The sequence below is a fragment of the Chrysochloris asiatica genome, unplaced genomic scaffold (assembly GCF_000296735.1).
Source record: "Chrysochloris asiatica unplaced genomic scaffold, ChrAsi1.0 scaffold00096, whole genome shotgun sequence".
In the NCBI taxonomy this organism is placed as follows: Eukaryota; Metazoa; Chordata; class Mammalia; order Afrosoricida; family Chrysochloridae; genus Chrysochloris; species Chrysochloris asiatica.
The window spans coordinates 7,966,919-7,991,609 of record NW_006408614.1 but is presented as its reverse complement, the minus strand read 5'-3'; the positions used below and the strand labels follow the sequence as shown (position 1 = coordinate 7,991,609).

The 24,691-nt window shown below is 46.7% G+C and overlaps 1 protein-coding gene across 3 annotated transcripts in view; it reads right to left on the bottom strand.

Moving 5' to 3' along the window:
- AGAP1 (ArfGAP with GTPase domain, ankyrin repeat and PH domain 1) overlaps nucleotides 1–24,691 on the bottom strand; it is a 664,804-nt gene that overhangs the window by 61,964 nt on the left and 578,149 nt on the right. For all 3 annotated transcript variants that reach the window (XM_006866772.1, XM_006866771.1, XM_006866773.1), the window contains 3 exons: nucleotides 14,372–14,526; nucleotides 8,150–8,240; nucleotides 550–772 (listed from right to left, as the gene is read on the bottom strand). In XM_006866772.1, the coding sequence (XP_006866834.1) occupies nucleotides 550–772; nucleotides 8,150–8,240; nucleotides 14,372–14,526 (469 nt within the window). The remainder of the gene's footprint in view (nucleotides 1–549; nucleotides 773–8,149; nucleotides 8,241–14,371; nucleotides 14,527–24,691) is intronic.

Sequence of the window (24,691 nt, the reverse complement as noted above, 5' to 3'; positions counted from 1 at the left end):
TGAGAAACAAAATGGTTCCAAAATAAAGGAGATTTTTCCACTGGATGACAATTAACATTAATGAGGAGTAGCCATACTTGACTGATTAAATGCATTAGAAATGTATTTTAACAGTAAAATATGTTATTTGATTTCAGGGGTAGGAGGGGAAGCACCAAAGGAAGAGATGCTTACCACAGACACAGAAATAATAAAACGATAGAGTAAAAAAAAAACCCCACAAAACCCTAATTAGTGTTAGCAGCACAGCTTCTCTCTATTAGAAATGTGTTAATTCAAGTAATATATTCCCAGGGTTAGAAATGTAATACATTTTTGAGAGAGGAAGCGGACCCCACAAAGCCACAAAGCAAACATTAAAAAACAAGGAGTGTAAATGGCCCACGTCTGCTGAAGACCAGCTTGAAATATGGAGCTTTCTGTGCACGCAGCTCACCAGCGTCCCTACAGCCTGCCGGGGCCATCCCTATGGTCCTGAAGGCTACTTCCGGACAAGTTTCAACTGTTGACCAAATGCACTAGTAACCACACGGCTTCCAAGGTTCCTACCTTGTGGAGTCTAGCGAGGGTTTCGTCCGCCCCTGGCAGCTCTCTTCCCAGACGCTGTTGGCCAGCTCATTCCCGATGGAGGACATCACCTTGGTAAGTTCAATGGGCCAGTCGTCGAGGTCCAGCGAGCGGACACGGGAAAGGTGGGTACCAAGGTTACGGTGGATTCCTGAGCACTCAATGCACATAAGAGCGCCCAAGTTCAAGCTGGCCCAGTTTGGATCTGTGGAGAGAGGGACAGGGAGCCACCTTCAGGAGGAGCCCCAAAGGCTCTCAGATTCGGAACAAAACACACCATCAGAACACGATCAACTTAAAACCCAGCAGCCCCTTCCCAGAAGCCCACGGGACTGACCCCTGGCTGAAAGATTTGACAGGTTGGTGGCAACTTTCAAATTTTTGGCTTGAGCTGAAGCTGTGTATCTTGCACAATACACAATTACAAGTGTTCGTTTGGTTAAAGACATACTTTTCAATAAGGAGCTCTGCCAGCATGGTGGTTACACCCTAGGCTGCTAACCACAAGGTCAGCAGTTCGTATCCACCAATCACTCTGCGGGAAAATGATGAGGCTTTCTGCTCCCATAAAGATTTACAGCACTTGGAAATCTTAAACAGGGTCATTATGAGTTGGAACTGACTTAATGGTAATACCACCACTACCCCCCGCCAAACACACACTTCACAATACATCAATCACCACTTCCCACTGGGCCAAGTTGGTTCTGACTCACAGTGAACCAACAGATACATTAAAAGTAACCCTCAAGTCAAGAGGGCAGATATTGATGGAAATGCAAGTACTTGAACTAGTATCCACTATGGACGATGGTAGATCAAAGGAAAGAGAAGGGGTGGCTAGCTGCTACCCAGGATCTTTGTCATTCCTGATGCCATCATACCCCTCACAGACATTCCTGGCACACCAATGTTTTCAACAGTCACATAACAAACATGTCTGGACATGTCAATGAACAAAGAGAGACATGCCCCACGATCTTATTTAAGGGAAACCGCTGAGAAATTCACACGTCTTCCACTCTTCACTACTGGCAAGATGGTGGTGATCATTCGGGTGCCTGAAGATAAACCTTGAGTTTTCCCTCATTCCTCTAGTCAATCATTGGACCAATAAACAACTCCACGATCAATGGAAAAAAGATTGAAGCTATCAAAGATTTTATTTTACTTGGATCCACAATTAATTTCATGGAAGCAGCAGTCAAGAAATCAAAGGACAGATTGAATTGGACAAATCTGCTTCAAAAGACCTCTTTAAAAGTGTTAAAGAGCAAAGATGTCACTTTGAGGACTAAGTTACACCTGAGTGTTTTTAAGCGTCTCATTTGCATGTGAATGCTGGACAGTGAATACTGGAAGACTACAGAAGAAATGACGCATTTGAGTTGTGGAGTTGGAGGAGAATATTCAAAGTGGATGGGATTGCCAGAAGAACAGAGAAATCTGTCTTGGAGGAAGTACAACCACAATGTTCCTTAGAAGCCAGGATGGGGAGACTTCATCTCACATACTTTGGACACGTTATCAGGAGGGACCAGTCCTTGGAGAGGGACATCATGCTTGGTAAAGCAGAAAGCGTCAGCTAGAGAGAGGAAGACCCCTAAGGAGATGGACCGACACGGCGGCATCAGTAATGGGATCCAACAGAACAATCACAAAGCAAGACACAAGGCAGTATTTCATTCTGTTGTGCACGAGGTCAGTATACGTTGGAGCTGTTTCAACGGCACCGAACAATAACAAAAACATAACCAATCACCAAGTTCCAATCTTTCTCAAATCCAACCCCATCTGATTATCTCTATTGCTCTAACTCTTAAATATGACAAAACATGGAAGATGCTATTATAGAAGAATGAGATAACCCTAACCCCATCACTCAAAGATAACTGTATTCACATTCTTAAAACACATCCTTACAGACATTTCCTCTCTCAAAACACCTAACAAGATTCCCAGCAGTATCCTTTAGCTCTGCCCTGCCTGAATCCTCATTCATTTAACAAACACATTCCAAAGCTTCTCCAGTTTCCTTGGTCTATTTTCACATAATATCTGTGCGTCATCTCACCGTGAGGAGACCTTTCAGTTTTTGACATCTGGGATGTTTCTAATTTTTGGGGGGTAGATAAACAACACTGTGGTGAACATCTTTGTGTGTACCTTGCTCGTTGCCATTGGTTTGGTTCTTAGAGGCTGAAGTTGGAGTGAGGGACAGTCAACCTTTAGAGGCTTTCTAAGAACATGGCCGATCTGGATGCATGCACAGTTCCCAGCATGCTCCCAAACTGGAGATTGTTACTGTCAAAAATCTTTGTCCATGTGTAATCTATGTATGCCTTTGACCTCAGCCTCTTGAGTCCTCTCAGAGCTTTGTTCTCTGAGGAAATATAGAACACTCAGCCTGAAGCACTTCCTACGAATCCTGCAACACAATTTGGACACATGACTTGATGTCTCAGACCCTTCATTTCCCCACCTGAAAAACGGGGCTTGCAGCAGCACCAACCACGGCAAGACTGGAAGAATCAGAAAAAAATCCATGAGGGTGTTCAGCTCTGCCCAACCGAGAAAAGCTGTTTAAGAAATTGGGCCTTGTCAATGTTCTCCTGAATCGCCAAATTCTCACCCTCTGCTTGTCCCTAGTCTCTCGGGGCATCTGCTCAGGTAGCCTCATCTAAACAAAGTGGTCCCCCAGCCTTCTCTGAACCGTTCGGATGCCCTCTGCCCAACCATTCCAGTTTACAGTGTTTCTTCAGAAGGTGCTACCTCCTAATTGCCAAATACCATGTTCCCTCAGTGTGAAGCACAGTTACAACTGGGGAACTTTGTTACTCCAGCAGTTCTATATACTACATACTAGTTCTGGTGTGGCACTGTAGGATTGGCACTTGACTGCGAACCACAAGGTCAGCAGTTCAAACCCACCAGCTGCTTCACAGACACCCTCTACAGGGTGGCTATGAGTTGGAACTGGCTCGACAGAACTCAACAACAGCTCAGCTATAGGCTACTATAATTCTAAACTCAACTACGAGTGACTGCACTGTCTCTTTGAAAAGAATCTTTGGATAAATCATGGAGATAACTGCAGTGGTTTCTCCTTGTGGGTTTTCTACTGTTTCTTATATTTCTGCGCTTTTAATGATCTTTGGAAACTTCTTTATAAAAACACACTTGAAAAAAATGGCTCTCCTACTTCCATGTCATCAGGCATCTTGGGAGTAAAACTGACAAACACAAACCACCACAACAAAGGTAATTCACGAAGGTTCCTGAAGAAAGAGCTCCTTGTGGTCCCAGAAGGTGGGCATTGCACCAGGCACCCTTGTTGCCACTGGCCCAGTGTTGACGCACAGTGACCCAGACACAACAGAAGTCAACGATCTTGGCCCTGCATCATCCTCACAAGCTCTGTGATGTCTGAGCCCACTGTTGGAGTGGCTGTGCTCATCCAATCCATTAGGAAGACAGAGATTGCAAATTTCCCCTTTCCTGTCTTACCGAGGAGCTCCTTATGGGAGCAGATTGCCAGGTCTTTCCTTCCGCGGAGCTGCTGGGTGGGTTCGAACCTCCAGCCTAGCAGCTCAGCACTTAACAATTGTGCCACAAGTGTTCCTTACTTTATACATTGAAACAAAGTGCAAATGGAAAAAGTTAACTGAATGTGTCCAACACCATGCTAAGGGATGGATTCAAAGATTTAAAAGCAAGTTCCCCACAGCAAAAGCTCAGAGGTCAATTTACAACAATAAAGGTACGCATCAAAACAGAAGACCCCAAATCAACACCTCTGGAAACAATTATAGACAAAGAACAGAAATAGGCTTACAGTCACCAGAAGAAAAGCCACAGTAAATGTTACAGCAGAAATAATGGAAACAGAACGCAGAAAAACAATCGAAAGATCAACACGATGAGAAGTTGGCTCTTTGGAAGGATTAATAAAATGAGCGTCACTGGCAAATCTAACAAAGAAAAGGAGAAGATGCAAAAACACAGTTAGAAAATGAGCTGGGTGATATCACAACAGAACCAATGGAAATGAAAAGGATGGTAGTGTTACCATGAAGTTGGCTCTTTGGAAGGATTAATGAAATGAGCGTCACTGGCAAATCTAACAAAGAAAAGGAGAAGATGCAGAAACACAATTAGAAAATGAGCTGGGTGATATCACAACAGAACCAATGGAATGAAAAGGATGGTAACACTATCATGAAGAACGCCAACAAATCTAAAAATGAAGTTGAAGAAACGGACACACTTATAGAAAAACATCACCTACCTAAACGAACACAGGTTGAGGCAGACGCTCTGAGCTGATCTGTAAGGAAAGAACCTGAACAGGCCATAAAAATCAATTCCCAATGAAAACGATCTTGGCTCACAGGGATTCACTAGAGAACTCTAACAAACATTCAAGGAAGAGCTGACGTCAACGCTACTCAAACTATTCCAAAACACAGAATAGGATGGGATATTCTCTAGTTAATTTTATGAAGTGAGCATACTCTGATACCAAATCCAGGAAAAGATACCACTAAAGAAAAAAATTATACACCAATATCCCTCATGAACACCGATTCACAAATTCTCAACAAAATTCTAACCAACAGAATGCAAGATCATATAAAAAACAAACAAACATCATAGCCAAGTGAGATTCATACCAGCACACAGGGATGATTCAACATTAGAAATATAATCAAAGTAATCTACCACATAAATTAGACAAAGAAAAAGAGCCATGTCATCATCTCAATCAATGCAAAAAGGAGTCTGATCAAACCCCAAACCAAATCCAGATAACTCTCAGTAAAACAGGAATAGAAAGGAAACTCAACATAATTATGGGCATATTTATAAAACCAATGGCCAACATTATTCTCAATGGAGAGTGACTGACAGTATTCTCCTAGAGAATGGGAACTCGGCAAAGATGTTCTTTCTCACCAATCCTATTCAATATCGTATTAGAAGCACTAGTCCGAGCAACGAGGCAAGCAAGGGCAATCAGAGACCCCCAGATTGGGAAGGAAGAAGTAAAACTATCTCTATTTGCAGATGACACGATCTTATCTATAAAAGACACCCCACAGATTGAAGAAGAAAGCTACTGGAACCGATAGAAGGGTCCAACAAAGTGGCAGGGTACAAGGTGTTTGTGTTGTTGTTAAGTCGTCTCGAATCAGTTCTGACTCACAGAGATCCTGTATAGGGTTTCCAAGGAGCAGTTAAGAGTTTTTGAACTACTGACTTTGTAGTTCACAGTCCAGTGCTGGTCCTATAGTATCACACCAGAAGTCTGGGTACAAGGTAAACATACAAAAATCAGTTGGATGCCTTTATACTAATAAAGAGACGTCTGAAAAGGAAATCAAGAAAATGATACCATTTATAAAAGCCTTGTTGTTGTTGTTATGTGCCATGGAGTCGGTTCCGACTCATAGTGACCCTGAACAGGGTTTCTGAGGTTCATAAATCTTTACGGGAGCAGAAAGCCTCATCTTTCTCCCGTGGAACAGCTGGTAGTTTTGAACTGCTGACCTTGTGGATCGCAGCCCAATTCGTAACCACTACACTACCAGAGCTCCTTGCTATCCAAAAAATGAAATACTTAGGAAGAAATCTCACCAGAGAAACAAGAGACATATAATAAGTTGTTGTTGTTGTTAAGTGCCGTCGAGTCAGTTTCGACCCATAGCGACCCTGTACAGGGTTTCCGAGGGTGTAAATCTTTACAGGAGTAGAAAGCCTCATCTTTCTTCCGCGGAGCAGTTGGTAGTTTCGAACCGCTGACCTGTTCGCGGCCCGATTCGTAACCACTACGCTACCAGAGCTCCAATTCAACAAGAGACCTCCATTAATGGAAGAGCATACAGGCTCATGTATAGAAAGACTTAACAATATTGCCCAAAGCAATCTACAGATGGCGTCCTGGTGTGGTGCTGTAGGAGCAATACTAGATTGCTCACCAGAAGGTTGGTGGTTCAAACCCAACTGCCAGTTTTTGGAAATCCTACAAAGGATCGCTATGGGTCAGAACTGACTCGATGGCACTTAACAACAACAAATCTAAAGATAAAAGGCAGTCCCAATCCAGGTTCAAACATGGTTCTTTAAAGAGATGGGGAAATTAATCACCAGCCTTATATGGATAAGAAAGTGACCCATGGTAAGCAAAGCATGATTTAAAAAGAACAAAGTAGGGGGCCTCTCACTTCCTGATCTCACATCCTACCATACAGCCACAGCACCCCCAAAAGCCTGGTACTGGTAAAATGACAGACACATAAAACAACGAACAGAATTGAGAATCCAGAAGTAAATCAATCCACCTATGGACAGTCAATCTCCGACACAAGGTCGAAAGACATTAAATGGGAAAGAGACAGGAATGTGCTCCTCACTACCGATCAGTATTTGCCCAAAGACAAAGCTCAGAAGGCAAGAAAAGAATAATCAATAGGAATGGGGAACCCAGGGAGGAAGTGGGAAGAGTGCTGCTGTATTGAGGGGCTCGGAGCCAATGTCACAAATGGATGTATGGGGAACTAATTTGTTCTGTAAACTTTCACCCAAACTACAATAAAAAGTAAAAAGTCAGTCCTCACCTTACAGGATAGAAACAAAATGACTCTCTCAAAGGGAAGCTTAAAGGCAAAATGCCGAAACCGCAAACAGTGACTTTGTAGTCTATGTTGTTGTTGTTTTGTGCTATGGAGTCGGTTCCGACTCACAGCGACCCTGTACAGGGTTTCTGAGGCTGACAGGCTCCATCACATCCCTCAGTGAGGGCATTGGGAATTGAGGATTTAACAACAGCAATAAAAAAGGATACTACCTGACGTGGAATACAACAATAGCAACAATACATAAATAAATCTCTGGGCATGAATGAGCCAATTTCACTGTGTTCTCTGTGGAAAAGGCAGACCCTCAAGTGATCACTGGTAAGGTTGCTTCTTGCATATGGCTCAGAACCTGGGCTGAGAGCAGACTCTGTGGTCCCCGAGGTGGTGATGCTAGCTCATCCTGATGCCCACAGCTCAGGCAAGACTCATGTGGTACACTCAGGAGCAGCGGAGGCGGAAGATTCACACAACAATGTTCACACATAGCAGAGGAAGAACGCACAATGTGGCGGAGGCTGTGGTGTGAATGGCATTGTGTCAACATCCCAGAGTTGGCCCCAACTCATTCCATCCCCGTGCACAGTGGAACAAAATCCTGCCCAGTCCTGTGTCATCCCTGGGTTGTGGGTCAGACTGCTATGATCCGTATGCTTATCACTGGCTACATTTTGGACATTCTTCCTACTCCTTTTCAGTCTAGAAGTTCTGCTAAGATCTGCTCAGCATACTAGCCACACGCAAGGCTGGGCGTGAGGTACATTGGCTGGGAATTGACTCCGGGTCTCCCTCATGAAAGCTGAGAATTCTACTCAATTTCTCAAGAGCTACTAAATCGTATATTAAACCGTACACATCAAATAAGACAGACTTCACTGTAGTGTGGGCAGCACCCCACCTCCCACAGTCCCGAGCTTAGAACCCCCTTTCCAGACACACACACTTACTCTGCGTCTCACAGTCCACACAGTGCGAATTCCCTCGGACGTTCCGGATCGACTGTAGGGCCAAGGCCTCGCTCTGACTGGTCAGCCGCGACTGGACAAAGAGGGAGATGGACAAATGCAAAAGATGAGAGCTCTGAGAGCCAGGGACACAGCCACCTCTCCTGTCAGGGACCAATCAGATCACCAAACCGTGTGGTAGGTGGGCGATTTTGCATCTTCAGGGAGAAGGGTAACTGACGAGGCTAGTGAGGGTCCCAAGGAGAAACATCACATAGTAAAACTGATCAGACAAGACCAGCTCAACCAGCCATGAATGAACAGAAGAGGAGACCCATGGTCACTGGGTGAACGGAACTGCTTTCCCTGTGGTTGGTGTGTGTGTCTGTCTGGTATGAAGCTTAAAGATGGAGGAAGGCATAACCTGTTTATAAGTCTAGGGTCAGGGCTCAATCAGTGCTGGCAGACCGCTCTTGACTCAGCATCAGGAGAAACCATGTCCATACCACACATCACCATTCAGAGCTTCACTTTTCATTTGAAGACCAGCTGCACCAACAAACTCTTTTTAAAAAAGTTTTTATTGTGAACTGAGTGACAGTTTACATGGGAGAGTATCGGTTTTACACCATCAGCATTTGCTTCTACTCCCACTGTTCTTTTGTTTTATTTTTGTACACCCAAACACTCAGGAATATATAATCATTTAAACCACCAAAGGGCACACTCTGCAAGTCTGCCTCCTGACTGCCAGCACTCAGTCCCTCTCTTTCCATGAGTCTAGAGCCCTCAGCTGCTCCATCTCTCCATGTCCTCCTTTCTGCCTCTATCTCTGGTGTCCTGCATCTCTGGATTGTTGTTGTTGTTAGGTGCCATCGAGTCGGTACCAACTCATAGTGACCCAATGCACAACAGAATGAAACACTGCCCAGTCCTCAGTCAACCTCACTATTGTTGCCACACTTGGGCCTATTGATGCTGCCACTTTGCCAATTCATCTCTCTGGGGGTTTTCCTCTTTTTCTCTGACCCTCCACCTTTCCAAATGTGATACCCTTCTCCAGCGACTGGTCCCTTTAGACACTATTTTAAAGCATGAGAGACGAAGTTTGGCCATCCTGGCCTCAAAGGAGCACTCTGGCTGCACTTCTTCCAACACAGATCTGTTGGTTCTTTTGGAAGCTCATGATACTTTCAATATTTTCCTCCAACACCATAACCGAAATGCATCAATTCTTCTATGGTCTTCCTTATTCACTGTCCAGCTTTCACACGCATATGAGGTTATTGAAAATACCATGGCTTGGGTCAGGTGCTCCTTAGTTCTCAAGCTGACATCTTTGCTCTTCAACTCTTTAAAAAGGTCTTGTACAACACGTTTGCCTAATATAATATGTCGTTTGATTTCTTGACTGCTGCTTCCATGAGTATTGACAGTTGATCCACGATCCCACATTCCATTCATTCTCCCTTGATGGTCCTAGGGTCCTTGTTCCTGAACTATAAGATTAAGTACTCCCCCTTTTTGTTACAAAACTTCTACCTCTACAGTTGTGACGGTCATGGTAACATTTATTCACTACTGAATCATAAGAATCTTAAGCCCATCTTCTTTTACCAGATCTGTCTAGACAAGATGAAAACTATTCAGTGGGGTCTCTTTCTTGTACTACACACTCTGAAACTAAACTCTCCTTTGAAAACTTATAAGCCAGTCACTTAGTGCCTTTATTGTCTACCCTCACCCCCATTTTAGGTAGCCAATGTTTAAGTTGCCTTTCCCTATCTACCTCGCATACAGAGGGAATGGGAGTGATCCTTGTATAGCAACAAATTCTTGATGGTTCTCCTGAAGAATTGCTCGTAAGGAACCCATACTCAGGCAGGGAGGGGGGTGCAGGTGGAGCTGGGGGCATTGCTCCCCAAATTGGAATGTTACTATCTTGTTTACACAATGAGCCAGCAGCACACATGCCCCCAAGCACATGAGCCATGGCACAACTATGAGACATATGGGGGGGCGGCGATCTAAGCATTTGTCAGCTAGGGTATGAACCATCTTTACGCTGCCATCAAGTCAATTCTGACTCACAGCAACCTGCAGGGCAGAGTGGAATCACCCATAGGGTTTCCAAGCCTGCAAACTTTTATGGGAGCAGACGGCCTCATCTTTCCCCACAGGAGCTGTTGGCTGGTGGGTTTGAACCAGCAAGCTTGTGGTTAGCAGCTCATAATTAATGCACTCTGTATACGACTGAGGCTTCTTTGGCATCCACAGTTGAACATCATTAACACTTGACAGATCTAGTCTTCCAGCTTTTTCCCGTAGGACATCAGTACACATATCAGCACTATGTAACCTCAGGCCGTTGTATACATTCTTACAGCATCGTTTTAAGTTGCTGTGTAGTATTCCACATGTCACAAAGTGTTCATCAGTTCCCCTCTGATGCACCACTAGGTTGCTTCCGGTTTTCCTCTGTTACGAACAGTGCTGGTAAAGGGCAAGTTCACCGCTAATGCTTTGCATGACTTGATGATTTACAAAGGAGGATTTCCTGCTCGATTCAGGGCATGTCCTCTGCTCACATGCAAACTGATGAGGAAAGCTAAATCATCTAATCAGTTTCAGAGGTCACTGATGATGAGATTGAATTTGGGTGTAAGCCTTAGTAACCTAACCCCCCAAATCTAAACTCAGAGCTTACTCAGGGCAGAGTAGAACTGCCCTGTAGGGATTTCAAGGCTGTAAACCTGTATGGGAGCACACCGCCTCATCTTCTTCCTCAGAGCAGCTGGTGGGTTCAAACTGTCAACCTTTCCATTAGCGGTGGAGCGTTTTAACCAATGTACCAACAGGGCTCCCTTACATCAAACATTATCTTCCAAATTGTTTCAGGTGGTGTGGCGCTTTAGGATAAGCATTAGACCGCAAGGTCGACTTGAACTTCAAGGCCAGCGGTTCAAACATACCAGGTGCTCCTTTGAAACCCTATGTTGTTGTTGTTGTTAAGTGCCGTCGAGTCGGTTCCGACCCATAGCGACCCTTGTACAGGGTTTCCGAGGGTGTAAATCTTTACGGGAGTAGAAAGCCTCATCTTTCTCCCGCGGAGTTGTAATGAGTTGGAACCAACTCGATGGCACTTAAAACCAACAACAACAAACTATAATTGGTTAACTACTATTGCCTAATGGGATGAGGCCTGGGGTGGCTCTGTAGGATAAGCACTGGACCACAAGGTCGGTTTGCACTGCAAGGCTGGTGGTTCAAACTCACCAGCTGCTCCTCGGAAACCCTGTACAAGGTCACTATGAGTTGGAACTGACTTGAGGTCACCTAACAACAGCAAACAATAAACACACTGAATTATTGGCTATTTAAAAAAACTGCCTTTGTTTAGATACCTAAGTATTCACCTATGCTAATGAATTGATTCTGAGTTATCTATAGCTTTACAAGAAAAGAAGCAATTTCTATTGGCATCTGGGGTGTATCTGCCATACACACATTCAGGTGTCTGCCCGCCTGTGTTGCTACAGCAGTGTGTACATCTGTGTAATTCTCAGGTAGAGTCTGGCATACCTTGCTTTTCTGAGCTTCCTAGATGACAGTTTTTACAAACAGGAGCTTTGTGGCATCCGTGCACTGGGCAACCTTATCGGTGCCATTTGGCCAACAGCGTACACTCCCTTCGCGTCTCTGAACTTCATTTGGGACAGGTTCACCCTATTTCAAGTCTTGTCATCATGGTATTATTGCACCGACCCCTGGTGTGGCGTTGCAGGATCAGCACTGGATGGCTCACCACAAGGTCGGCAGTTCAAACCCACCAGCCACGCCTCGGAAACCATATACAGGGTCGCTGTGAGTCGGAACCGACTTGATAGCAGGTAACAACAACCACCTGGAGTCCTGATAAGCACTGGACTGCTAACCACAGGGTCGGTGGTTCAAACCCACCAGCCACTCCTCGGAAACCCTATACAGGGTCACTATGAGTTGGAACCAACTTCATAGCACTTGACACCAACAATACTATTACATAATGACTGGACTCCAGTAGCGGACACAACTTTTCCAAGCCCGGGGAAACCAAAACAGTGTGGGTGCCTCGCTGTCTCGAGGTGGGCTGGAACCCAAGCCGCGAGGTCTCCCAGGTGGGCCTACCTGTGTCTCACCTGCTGTGGGTGCCCCCTCAGCAGCTCCAGTATCTCAGAGCTCGCTCTCCACTAGTTTCCTCCAGCGATGCTGGCTGGTATGGTTTCCAAGCTTCCTGTCTCACCCTCATCGAGCCAGTGTCCAGTCCCCCAGAGAGCGTGCAGACCCAGGAGTGGGCAGGGGCAGGGATCTCAAGCTTCTATCTGCAGAGGCTGAACAGGGTCCTGGATGGTGTGTGTAGAAAGCAGAGGCTGCCTGCTATTTCTGTGAAGTGCCATTGAGTCGATTCCGACTCAGTGATCTGATATAGGGTTTCCGGGAAGCGGCTGGTGGGTTTGAACCTCCGACTTTGTGGTTCACAGTCCAGTGCTTAGTCCATGGTGCCACACCAGGACTTCAAGACGGAGAACCTGTGATTGTCCGTCATACTTAGACAGGCATCTGTCTGTTGAGCAATGCATGTCTTCCCACCCCTGGTCAGTACTTGGTGACTGGTGACCAGTGATTGAGGGGACGTGAGGGCACTCCGTCCTCATTTCAGGGGGCCAGGAGGGCAGCTGAGTGGGGACATGCCTCAATAAAAAGGCAGCGTTCAGAAACCCAAGGCAATGCTTCTCCACCTTGGGTATAAAACATCTTTGAAAAAGAGAAGCAAATTACATTATAATAACAATGGCTGTGGCCCACTTTACCCTGGTTAAAGACGGTAATAAACCAGGGCACTGTATCTTCCTGAAAGACAGATTCCTTTCTAAATGACAAAGTGAAACATAAATCTCTGCCCCAAGTTGCTTTATAAGGCGGCCGATGAAGCGGCAGGTCGGTGGGCGAGAACCTCTCTTCTCGTTTCTAGTGGATAACAGTTTGAAATATCACAATGCTCTCCAAGAGTCTAAACTAGTCCAGCAAAGGGCCCAGGGCGCAAACCCTACCCAAAAGCTAGAAAGAATGGCATGGGGATAATCTTTGATTTTTAGACAAAGGACATCACTGGGCAGCAGTCTCAACAATGCGAGCTTACAGGGCCTTTGGTTTATTTGTTTGTTTTTAGGTAAAACGACCAGAGAAACACTACTCCTAAGTCTTACATAAAAAAGGTCTTTTGGGTGTTTTCAGCAAAGTTTGAAAAATAAAAAAGGCATCTATCTCAGGTTCCTGGCACACTCCTAGAGATGAGTCTACTTTTCTCACCGCGAGTGGCTTTCTAACTTGATGTGCAAGAGGGGGCTTCAAAAAGTTTGTGGAAAAGGAGGGGAGTGGTTGACTTTGCAGTCCAGAACTGGAGGTCCCTGGGACCATAAAGTGAGAAGAGCAGAGTGCAGCACCCTACCCTGAGAAGCATTGAAGCCAGAAATGGAGGCAGAGATGAAGACGTGGAGAGATGGAGTGGATAGGGACACCAGAGCCAGGGAGGGAGAGGGGCTGTGTGCTGACAGACAAGTGCAGGCCTGTGAGGTGTACCCTTTGGTTGTTTGATGGCGGGGATTGTAATCATTGCAATGAAACTAAATACGATAGGATGAATGCAAAACTGATGTTCTCCCATGTAAACCCACATAATTCACAATAAACACTAAAAAAAAAAAAAAAAAAGTTTGCAGAGAAATTCTTGTCTTGAAATTCCTATTTCTCAGGGACCTTTGGCATTCCCCTCCTACTGGAACTTCAGACCGTGATTGAGAGTCTAAGTGCGCACATTTTAAGCCCATGACTCATTTCTGAGTCCCCTCTTTCTAAAACATAAATAAAGGTGGAAACAAAGTTACAGGAACCCAGAGGACGTCTTCGTCTATGGGTAAGCGGCCAGTGTTTTACAGCCGAGATGATTGGAGAGAGCCAGCAGTTGGAACGGGATGTTCCACCGTATAAACATGCCTGGGCCAGGATGTGCGGATCCGGCACGTATACAGACAGTGTGTTTGATCTTGTCAATTACACTGCCTTCTGCTCAGAGAGAGAAACTAGATTTGATTCTCTCCGTGTCCCCTGGGCATTGCTCTGGGTCTTCAATTCCCTCTAACGATCCGCGGCCCTTCATTTCGGGGGGCGGCCTGCTGCGGGTCTTACCTTATTCTTACTGCTCTCACATGATTGCAGACTGCACAGGATCTGACTCTCAATGGCTTGGACCCATGCATCCCGCTCTTCGTACGTGGTGGCTTCAAAGTGCCACGTCTGGCCAGTGAGGGACACAATGATGAACTCAAAGTTTTCTTCTTGTTCTGAAACAGAGTGGTACGGATGAAGAGTGGAGCTTTAATGAGACAGCAGGTCCCTCTCTCATGAAAGTGTCTTTGGGCTCAATTGCATCTGCCAGGGGCTCTAGGCATCTGAGGGCCTGGGTGGGGGAGGGGGGCCGGGACAACCAAATCGGCACACTTGAGAGGCGGCCCCCCTGGAGGGCTGGTCGGGTTCTGCTGATGCCAGTGAAGGTTCAGGAGAAGAGGGACAAAGACAGACAGCCCGGGGGCCAGGGCTCCAGGTCGGGCACATTTGACATGTCTTAGGAAAACAGACTATGGATGGAAATGACATCAACCCTGCAAATCATGGGGTACAGTCATGATATCTTGGGCAGATGCAGACACAGTGGGGTAAAGAGGAAGTCTGGAGGTACATTTACAGCCCGTCATGAGTGAGAGAAAGCTTGGGGTACCAGGAGCCTGGCCAAGCTTGTCAAGTCCTGGCCCTGCACTTGGATTGGACGTGGCTGTTGGGGTAAGGGTCTACAACGGGAAGAGCTACGTTAAAGGAGTCTCTGGATGTGCTGTACCCTTTAAACTCGCTGAGGTTCACTTTCCTCACCCATAAAATGGGACTGCAACAGGAATGACAAATCCTCACAGAGACCACCACAAGGCCTGGTCACAGATGCTGGTCAACCGCCCATCACCCATTGTCACGGAACCCATGCTGAGGCATGGCGTCCCCGTGTGTGTCAGAGAAAAACTGCTCCTAGGGTCCTCACTGGATTTTTATGCCAGGTACATCTGGATAGACCAGAACCACTGACCTTTCGGGATTAAGGGCAGTCACTGATGACCACAGAAACGAGGCCAGATCACCTGTGCTGGAATCTCTACAAGTCTCGATAAAGACCCAGCGGCCCTCGCTATACTGTGCCACAAAGACATGGCGATTGTTACACATGGAAGGTCTGTGGTTGTCCTGCTCCACAGGGAGCCTGTCAGCACCGTGTGTCTAAGGTGTGTGCTCACCTCGTGTCTCTCTGTACCACCGTGTTTATCCTCACAATACTTCAAAGGTTTTCTTCCTGTTAGCACACTTTAAAGTGTAGCGTTGACACAGCTTTTCTATGCACTTCTTGTTAGGTGCCATCGAGTTGGTTCTGACTCATGGTGACCCTGTATAGAGTTTCTGAGGATTGGCTGATGGGTTTGAACTGCCAACCTTGCAGTGAACAGAAAATGGGCATGACTCGCCTTCTTGTGGCAGTGAGGGACCGAACCCTCAGTATCTCTGAGGCCTGCACTGTACAAAAGCTTTCTCTGTGTTCATCTGATTGGAGTCCCTCCTGACTCATAGCGACCCTGTACAGGGTTTCCGAGGCTGTAAATCTTTACGGGAGCAGAAAAGCCTCATCTTTCTCCCACAGAACAGTTGGTAGTTTCGAACTGCTGAACTTGCGGTTAGCAGCCCGATTTGTAACCACTACACTACCAGAGCTCCTTGGAGTCTCACCTTACAGGAGGACAAAGGATCTCCTAATAGTCAGAGCTCCTGGGTGTTGTTTAGTTTTCTTTCTGGCCACTAGGGTCTGCAACCACCATCCTGAAATGTTTTCCTACTTCATCTTCTGCCAGTTTCATCATAATTTGAACTCAAATAAGAAAAGAACAGTTAACATTAACTAGACTAATTTGGCTACGCACTGGGAAGCTAACCGAAAGGTCAGCACTTTGAACCCACCAGCCAGCTGCTTCACAGGGGAAAGGTAAGGCAGTTTGTTTCTGTAAACATTTATTGTCTCAGAACTCCTCTAGGGCAGTTTGACTCCATACTATTGGGGAATCAAGTTGGCACCATTATTTTCCGTTTTTCAAAGAGAAATTTGAGGTCAATGTAAAATGATAAGTCCTTAATACTAATTGAAAAGGAAAAATCTAAAATATCAGGCCTGGTGTGGTGCTGTATGGTAAGCACTGGACCGCAAGGTTGGTTTGAACAATCAACGCGGCAGTTTAAACTCACCAGCTGCTCCTTGGGAACTCTATCCAGGGTGGTTATGGGTTGGAACCGACTTGATGACATTTAACAACAACAACAAATATCGGTTCTGAGAAAGTCAACTGCACGGAGTGGACAGGTAACAGGACGACTTGGACTCATGCTTCCTTTATTAAGTACACTCAGAGACGGCTACTTCAGCAATATAGCAATGTAGATGATGGCGGAGAGCCTTCTCTATGGAACACTGCGTCCTGCATAAAACGTATTATTCACAACCCGGATGGAACCATGGTGCGGTAGATCCCAAAGTCCATGCCAACACCCCTCACCCTCCCAAATAAACCACATCCATGAGCTGAACCCAGAGCTCTGTGAGCAAACGGCGCAGGAAGCTGTAAGGGTGAGGGCTACCTTGAGGGGCAGATGCTTCCATGGTATCACATGTAGGACAAGCACCCGGACTGGGAACCGCTGGGCTGTTACAGTCCACCAGGTGCTCTGTGGAACATAGATGAGGCTTTCTGCTCCGGCACAGATTCAGCCTCAGACACCCTAAACAGGGTCACCGTGAGTCAGATGTGACTCGATGGCACTTAACAACAATAACAACATATGTTGTGGTTGTCAGGTCAATTCTGGGTCACACGGACACTATAGGACCGAGCAGATGCCCCATAAGGTTTCCAGTCTGTCGTATTCACAGAGGCAGACGGCTATATCTCTCTTCTGCACTGAGCCATCAGTGAGCAGCCTAGCAATGTTCCTTCATGATGAGGTGGGAGAAGCAACCCTAAGAGTCTTAGGTCCAGAATCCTAGATGGAACAGGACCCAAATCACCCATATCTGTAAAGCCCCCTGGGCTCCTGCATCTTCCATACAGGAAAAACCCAAAGCATCTCATGACAAGAAGATCAATTCAATACAGACACAAAACCAAAGGTCACCAGGACAGAAGACAATTGGAATCTAGCAATAAACAATGAAGACACAGTATTAAAAGTTACCAATGAAAGAAAACAAGAATGGCAACCCCTACATGTCCAAGCAACAGGAGGTTGTGGGTGCATGCAGGAAGCACAGGGACCCCCCCAGACACAGTCTGAACAGTATCCTCCCAACACACATGGAAACACTGAACAGTTCTTGGGAAAATTTTACCAACAAGTGGCTTTGCCTGGTCCCACCTGCCCTGGAGAGTCACAAGGAGACCACAGTAGGAACAGACACAGATTCCTCTCCATATGTGAGGTGTTATTGTTGAGAACTGTCCAGTCGGTTCCGACTCATAGTGACCCTACATAGCATTTCCGGGGTGCAGTTTGAACTGCTGACCTTGAGGTTCACAGTCCGGAGTTGATCCTACAATGCTACACCACAAATCCCATCTGTGAGGTTATTGCTGTTATTGGTGTAAAGTGCTGTCAAGTCGGTTCCGACTCATAGCAACTCGGTATAAGGTTTCCAAGGAGCGGCTGGTGGATTTGAACCGCTGACCTTGCTGTTTACAGTCTGGTTTTGAACCTATGGCACCACACCAGAAAGCCCATCTGTGAGGTTGTTGTTGTTATTGTTGTGAAGTGCTGGAGAGTCGGTTCCGACTCACTGTGATCCTGCTTGGGGTTTCTGAGAAGCATTTGGTAGATTAAACTACTGACCTTGTAGTTAGCCATACACTGCATCAGGAAAAATACAAGAACCGTGAAGAAACTAAACAATAGGCAGAAAGTAACAAGAGAAAAGGCCAGTCCCTCACAGCTACGGGTACAGAACATGCCCTCTGTGTCATGGTGGACTTAATTAAAGTGTCCCCCCCTAAATACGTGCTGCAAATGCCTGAGGTTACCACCCCATTTGTGAATGAATTTCCTTTGCTATATTAATGAAGTATAGGGGGAACCTTAAAGTAATATCTCTTGAAATATAAAGAGATTAACAAGGAAGCAAGGTAATAAGGGATGGGGGAAGAGAGACACCAGGCATTATAAATACCATGAAACAGAAGCTGAAAAGAGGCAAGGATCTTCCCGAGAGCCGACAGACAGAGACGGAGAGAGCGAGAGATAGATAGATAGATAGATAGATAGATAGATAGATAGATAGATAGATAGATAGATAGATGGATGGATGGATGGATGGATGGATGGATGGATGGATGGATGGATGGACAGAGAGTGCTTTCCCCTGGAGCTGGTGCCCTGAATTCCTGCATCAAGCTTCCTGAGCTGTGAGAAACAACATTTCTCTTTGTAACAGTGGCCAGCACTTGTGGCATTTCTGTTACCGCAGAGCTAGGGAGCTGAGACACTCAGTGGATGGGTACAGCATTCCTTCCACATCTCCTTGAAGGCAGAGCCCTGGTCAGCAGCAAGGACCCTCACGAAGGCTCCAGGGAGGAAAGAGAAGATGGCTGAGGGATACCCATCGGACACTCGGCCATGAGAGCAGATGTGGGGCTGCAAAACTCAGCTCCATCAATAGCCCTGCGTGAGCCCAGCCTCCATAGCTGAGAAGCTTATTCCCATGGAGGGTGAGTCCCCTAAGGTGACCATGTATGGAAAGGGTCAGCAGGAGGGCTTCTCTCTGCTGAAGGTGCTTCTTGTTCAAGAATCGTATTTCTGTCTCGTAATAAAACCTTTCACCTCTGTGAAAACAGCGGCAGAGGCAATGTCGGCCAACTGTGAACTTTCTCCCATTCTTAAGACCTAGAGAATCTGAGGAACGGCCTTCTCTGCAGGTGCCAGGAGAGGGTTCCTTCCACAGGAAGTGTCTCCATCATCCTTCCCTGACTCCTACTAGGATGCGGGAGAAGACTTTCTGTGTGCGTCTACACATGGCCTAGACCTCCTTCCTGAGCCTGACTCCAGACTCAGTCTTTCCTGCTACATCATGTGTAGTCAGGAGCCCTGGGGTGGCACTACGAGATAAGCACTGGACTGCTAACAGTGGCTCCTGGGAAACCTTATACAGGCTCGCTATGAGTCGGAACTGATTTGACCACACTTAACAACTTAATGTATAGTCAGACTGATGAATTCCACTCCTGAAGGAAATAGTTCTGAGACGCTGGGACCCCGCATAGATTCTCTTGTTCTCTATGAACAGGCCAGTGAACATGCTTCCTCCCGACAGCCAGCCGTGGGCCGGAAGGATTCCGTCATGTTGCGTGGTGGTACAGTGATGGCAGGAGGGAGGAGATGCGTGCCGTCCCCTAAGGTCGAGTGGGCAGCATCATGGGGCCGCAAGTGGACCCTCACTGACTCTGATATGCTTACAGTGTGAGGAATGCGGGTGTCAACATACAGTTGCTATGTTTTATTCTAAGTGGTTTCATGTCAGTAACACAAATTCACGTCCAGTGTGGCTGCTGGGTTGGTTCCAACTCGCAGTGACCATGCATAAGGTTTCTGAGAGCGGCTGGTAGGTTTGAACTGCCGACCTTGTGCTTAGCAGTCCAGTACTTATTATACAGTGCCACACCGGGGTCTTCACACTCATTATAGTGGCTTAAAAGGCGCCCCGGTAGTGCAGCAGTGAAGCAGTCTGCTGCTAATGCGAAGGTCAGTGGTTCAAACCCACCGGTCGCTTATCTAGCAAACGCTATGGCTTCTGTAATGAACAAACCCGATGCCATCAAGCTGATTTTGAGTCTCAGTGACCCTACATAATAGAGTAGAACTGTATGATTCCCATGGCAGCAGATGGCTTCATCTGTCTCCCTCAGAGTGGCTGGTAGGTTCAAACCGCCAACCTTTTGGTCAGCAGCCCTGCAGTTAACCCACAGCCTCCTTTAGATAAAGAGCACAATCTTGGAAACCCGAATGCCACTTCTATTCTGTCCTACAGGGTCACCATGCATCAGAATCCACTTCGGCAGCCACGGTTCGGGATTTTGGAGAATGGCTTATGTGGAATCCATTTGGCAAATACAGAATCGAGGCCCCAGAAATACCTGAGAGAATATTATGAGTCTGTGCCTGAGTCTTAGCTACATTCGAAGAGCAAGAAGACCACTGATCGTCCCCTCCTCTCTCGCCAAAGAATAAGTAACCAAAAGACCGAAAGATCATCGCATCCCCAAACCCCGGCAGCTCAGCTGTGTGCTATCCCAGGGCTTTGGGTGTTGTGAATAAAGTTGTATGATTGGGTTCCTGGGGATTTAAACAGTTTTCCATGTCTAACGGTTATTCACGGAAAAGTCTACTATAATAGTATTTTAGCGCCATGAACCTGTCGAAATCAACCTGCCCAATTATTCCAAACTACATTAATAACACTGGATATTACACTAATTTTGCCCACTTTCTATGCAGACGAGGCCCCGTGGGGCTAATTTTGCCTCCTCAGGGGCAAGCAGCTCAACCATCAAACTGATCTCACACAGAATCCCTCCTTGTTACACAAGTCCACGCTCTCAGACTTCTTTTTTTTTAAAGGTTAATGGTCCAATCAGTCATCAATTATTTCCTGGCCTCCCAGTTGGCAAAGGGTTAACGTGCCCAGAGCAGCTGCTTGGGGAGGGGGAGTTTGTGTTTGGAAGTTGTTTTCAACAGGGGTCTTCTAACAGGGTGGGTTGCAGTTGGGGGGTGGGGGGAGGTAGAGAGGAGACAGGCAGAAGACCCTCAGGGACCTTGGAGCAGGACATAGGAAAAGGGGTCGTAGCTCTATGAGACTCTACAAAGTCCAGAAGGGTGCAGAGACCCCTGTGCCAAGCTGAGATGGAATATCATCCAAGACTGCCTGTAAGGTGCAGGGACAACCCGGCCAGGGATGCTGCTGCTCGGACCCCAGACAGACTTGGTGAGTATTCCCAGCCTTGGTGGTGCGGTGGGTTCCGTGTGGGGCTGCTAGTCCACAAGGTCAGTGCTTCAAAGCCAACAGCCGCTCATCGGGAAAAAGTCAGGGCTAAGGAACTCTGGTAGCGTAGTGGTTACGAATTGGGCTGCAAACCTCAAGGTCAGCAGTTTGAAACTACCAGCTGTTCCGCTGGAGAAAGATGAGGCTTTCTGTTCCCGTAGAGATTTACAGCCTCAGAAACCCTGTGCAGGGTCCCTATGAGTCAGAACCGGCTGCATAGTATATAACAACAACATCTGGTCCCACAAAGAAACCCCTGTCCTGTGAAGTCTCTAGGAGTTGAGGTCAACTATTGCAGTGGGTTTTGGGAAAGTGCTAAGAGTTAACGTGTTTAGCTGCCAACCAGAAGGTTGGAGGTTCAAATCCATTTCCAAGGAACCGCAGAAGAAAGGCCTGGTGATCTACTTCCTAAAACTCAGCCATTGAAAACCTGAGGGAGTACAGTTTGACTCTGACACACATGCGGGTGCCGTGCGTCAGAGTCGACTTGTCCATAACTGGGTTTATTGTGTATTCAAACCAAACCCATTGCTGCCGGCAGTGAACTCAAAGCAGCCACACAGGACAAAGACAAACTGCCCCACGGGGCGTCTTTACTGAAAGCAGCCCTGGTGGCGCACTGGGTAAGCACCAGCTGCTCCTTGGGAAAAGACGAGGCAATCTGCCTCTGTAATGATTTACAGCTTCCATGATCCTATGGGCAGTTCTCTGTCATCTAGAGTCGGAATCAACTCGGGGGCAGTGGTTGCGGTTTGATTTGATTGTTACAGAAGCCGACTGCTCTATCTTTCTCCCGTGGAGTGGCTGGGAAATTTGAACTGCCGACCTTTCAGTTGGAGCCCTGCAATCAGCAGGGCTCCTCAACGTGTATTCAGTGGTCACACAAGCTCTTTATTGCTTAGGTTCGGAGTGTGGGGTGCGTTGTGCTCAGGGGCTCCAAAGCCTGGAGAGTACAGACCCCTGGTGTTTAGCAGTGACCGGTACTTAGAGGTGCTTGTCCCTCCCAGCACATTTAATGACCAACACATGGCGATTGGGTGCAGTATAAAATGTCCAGAAAAGTCCTCGGTCAGTGTGGAAGATGGACATCTGCCCCAGAAGAGGGACCGCAGTGATGTCTGGGGGCTCGTCAGCATTAAAGCTGATCTGGTAAGAAAAGCTCCCCAGTCCAGGGACAAGGCTCTTCCTCTCTGACTTCTGCTGGAATAAAATCGGGACTTCTGTTGTAGGATATACCTCCCATGCAATCTGAGAAATGGTTTTTCTTTCTATGTTAGGCCCCAAATTTTTCTCACTTTTCTTTTTTTTTGCATTTACAAGAGAATCCTGACAACATAGCGGATGACCTTCTGCCTGGATCCCCTCACTTCCTTTTCGTCTTGTCCTTCAGGTTTGGGGCTCCCAGTTTTAGGGTCCTCTCTCCTGGAATGCCCTTTTCTTGCCTGCTCTTCCTGTTCCGACATCTGATAACCAGCGGCCATTTAATGTCTTTGATCTCTGCTTTCTTATCTGGGCTGGACCTGGGGGCAGGGGGAGTGGACAAAGTCCCTCTGTGTCCCTGTCTTCTTCCAGGAAAGACGTCTGTAACTGATCCTGAGGAGCCCTGTACCTGCTCAGTTCCCCAGGTGGAGATGGGGCTGAAATGATTTGTTGTGTGCCATTCCACCATCTCTCTGTCTCAGGCGAAGCCCCACAGGGCCCCAGGCGTTTATGCTAATTTCTGAGAGTGCTACCTTTTGTAAAACACTTCAATCTTTCTGCTTTGAAAGCACATATCAAATAAACATGTGGTTTCGATATTTTATCCAATTATGCTGGAAAGCCACACACGGTTAAGGTTTCAGCTAAAACCCACCACACAATGCAAAGCCAGTTTTTAAAAAATTCATTTAAAATTTTCTCCTGGCTTTTTTCTAGGAAACAACACGTGAAGGAGACTCTACAAGAATATGGCTCAGGCTGGTACAGAACAAGACTATGACAAAGGTTGTTATTGTTAGGGGCCATTGAGTCGACTCTGACTCATAGTGACCCTGTCTAGGGTTTCTGAGGAGTAGCTGGTGAGCTTGAACCGCCGACCTTGCAGTTCAAGTGGCTTTGCAGTCTGGCGCATTAAACCACAGTGCCACACTGGGACTCCATGACAAAGGTATCTGTGGATATATTATAGATATCCTCCCATAAAGTAAGCATTGGACCACAAGATCTGTGGTTCAAGTCCATCTGCTGTTCCACAGGAGAAAGATGAAACTTTCTGCCCCCACAAAGACTGGAAAGTCTCCTAATTGTTGTTGTTAAGTGCTGTGGAGTTGGTTCCGACCCATAGCAACCCTGTCTAGGGTTTCCAAGGAGCAGCTGGTGAGCTTGAATCTCTGGCCCACCAGCTGCTCCTCAGAAACCCTATACGGGGTTGCTATGGGTCAGAACCGACTCTATGGCACTTAATAAAAACAACAACATAACCCTGGTGTGGCACGTGGGCTAATGCGCCAGACTGCAAAGCCGTTTGACCTGCAAGGTCAGTGGTTCAAGCTCAACAGCTGCTCCTCGGAAACCCTATACAGGGTCGCTGTGGGTCAGAACCGACTCGACGGCACTTCACAACAACAACCACAACATACATGAAGTAGACAAGTGCTCAGTAATCTACCACAAGGTTGGTAGTTGAAAGGTGGCAGGATTAGGAAGGTGGAACCCTCTGCTTCCGGAAAGACGTCAGCCTTGGAAACCCCACAGTGCAGTTCTACTCTGCCTTGTAGGGTCGTCAGGAGTTGTGGGCTTTGGGTTTTACCTTTTAGTGCAAGAAAAGGCTGGAAACCTCTTCAGTGACCAGAAGTTACACATGCAGCAAGGGACAGAGGCTGTGAGGAAGAATTTGTTGCCATTGTTCCAAAGTGAAGGGCAGATTTACATCACATGAAAGCATGTCCTGCTAACCACAAGGCTTTCAGCTCCCGTTGAGGCTGACAGCCTCGCGAACCCTCTGCAGGGGGCGCTATGAGTAGAAATCTGCTGGGCTGACAGTGTGCGGTAGGAGTGATCCATATAAACCAGTGCTCCTCTCTGTACCTACAGGAGGGGCTTCAAAAAGTTCATGGAAAACGGAACGAAAAGCTAGCAGAATTTCCCCACAAGCTTTTTTAAGCTGGTGTGTACAGATCCATGTCGTTGTTAAGTGTCGTTAAGTAGGTTCCAATGCATAGCAACCCTGTATAGGGTTTCCGAGGCGTGGCTGGTGGATTTGAACCACTGACCCTGCGGTTCAAATTGACCTTGTGGTCCAGTGCATTATCCTGCAGCACCACGCCAGGACTCCTATACAAATACATATATATATATAT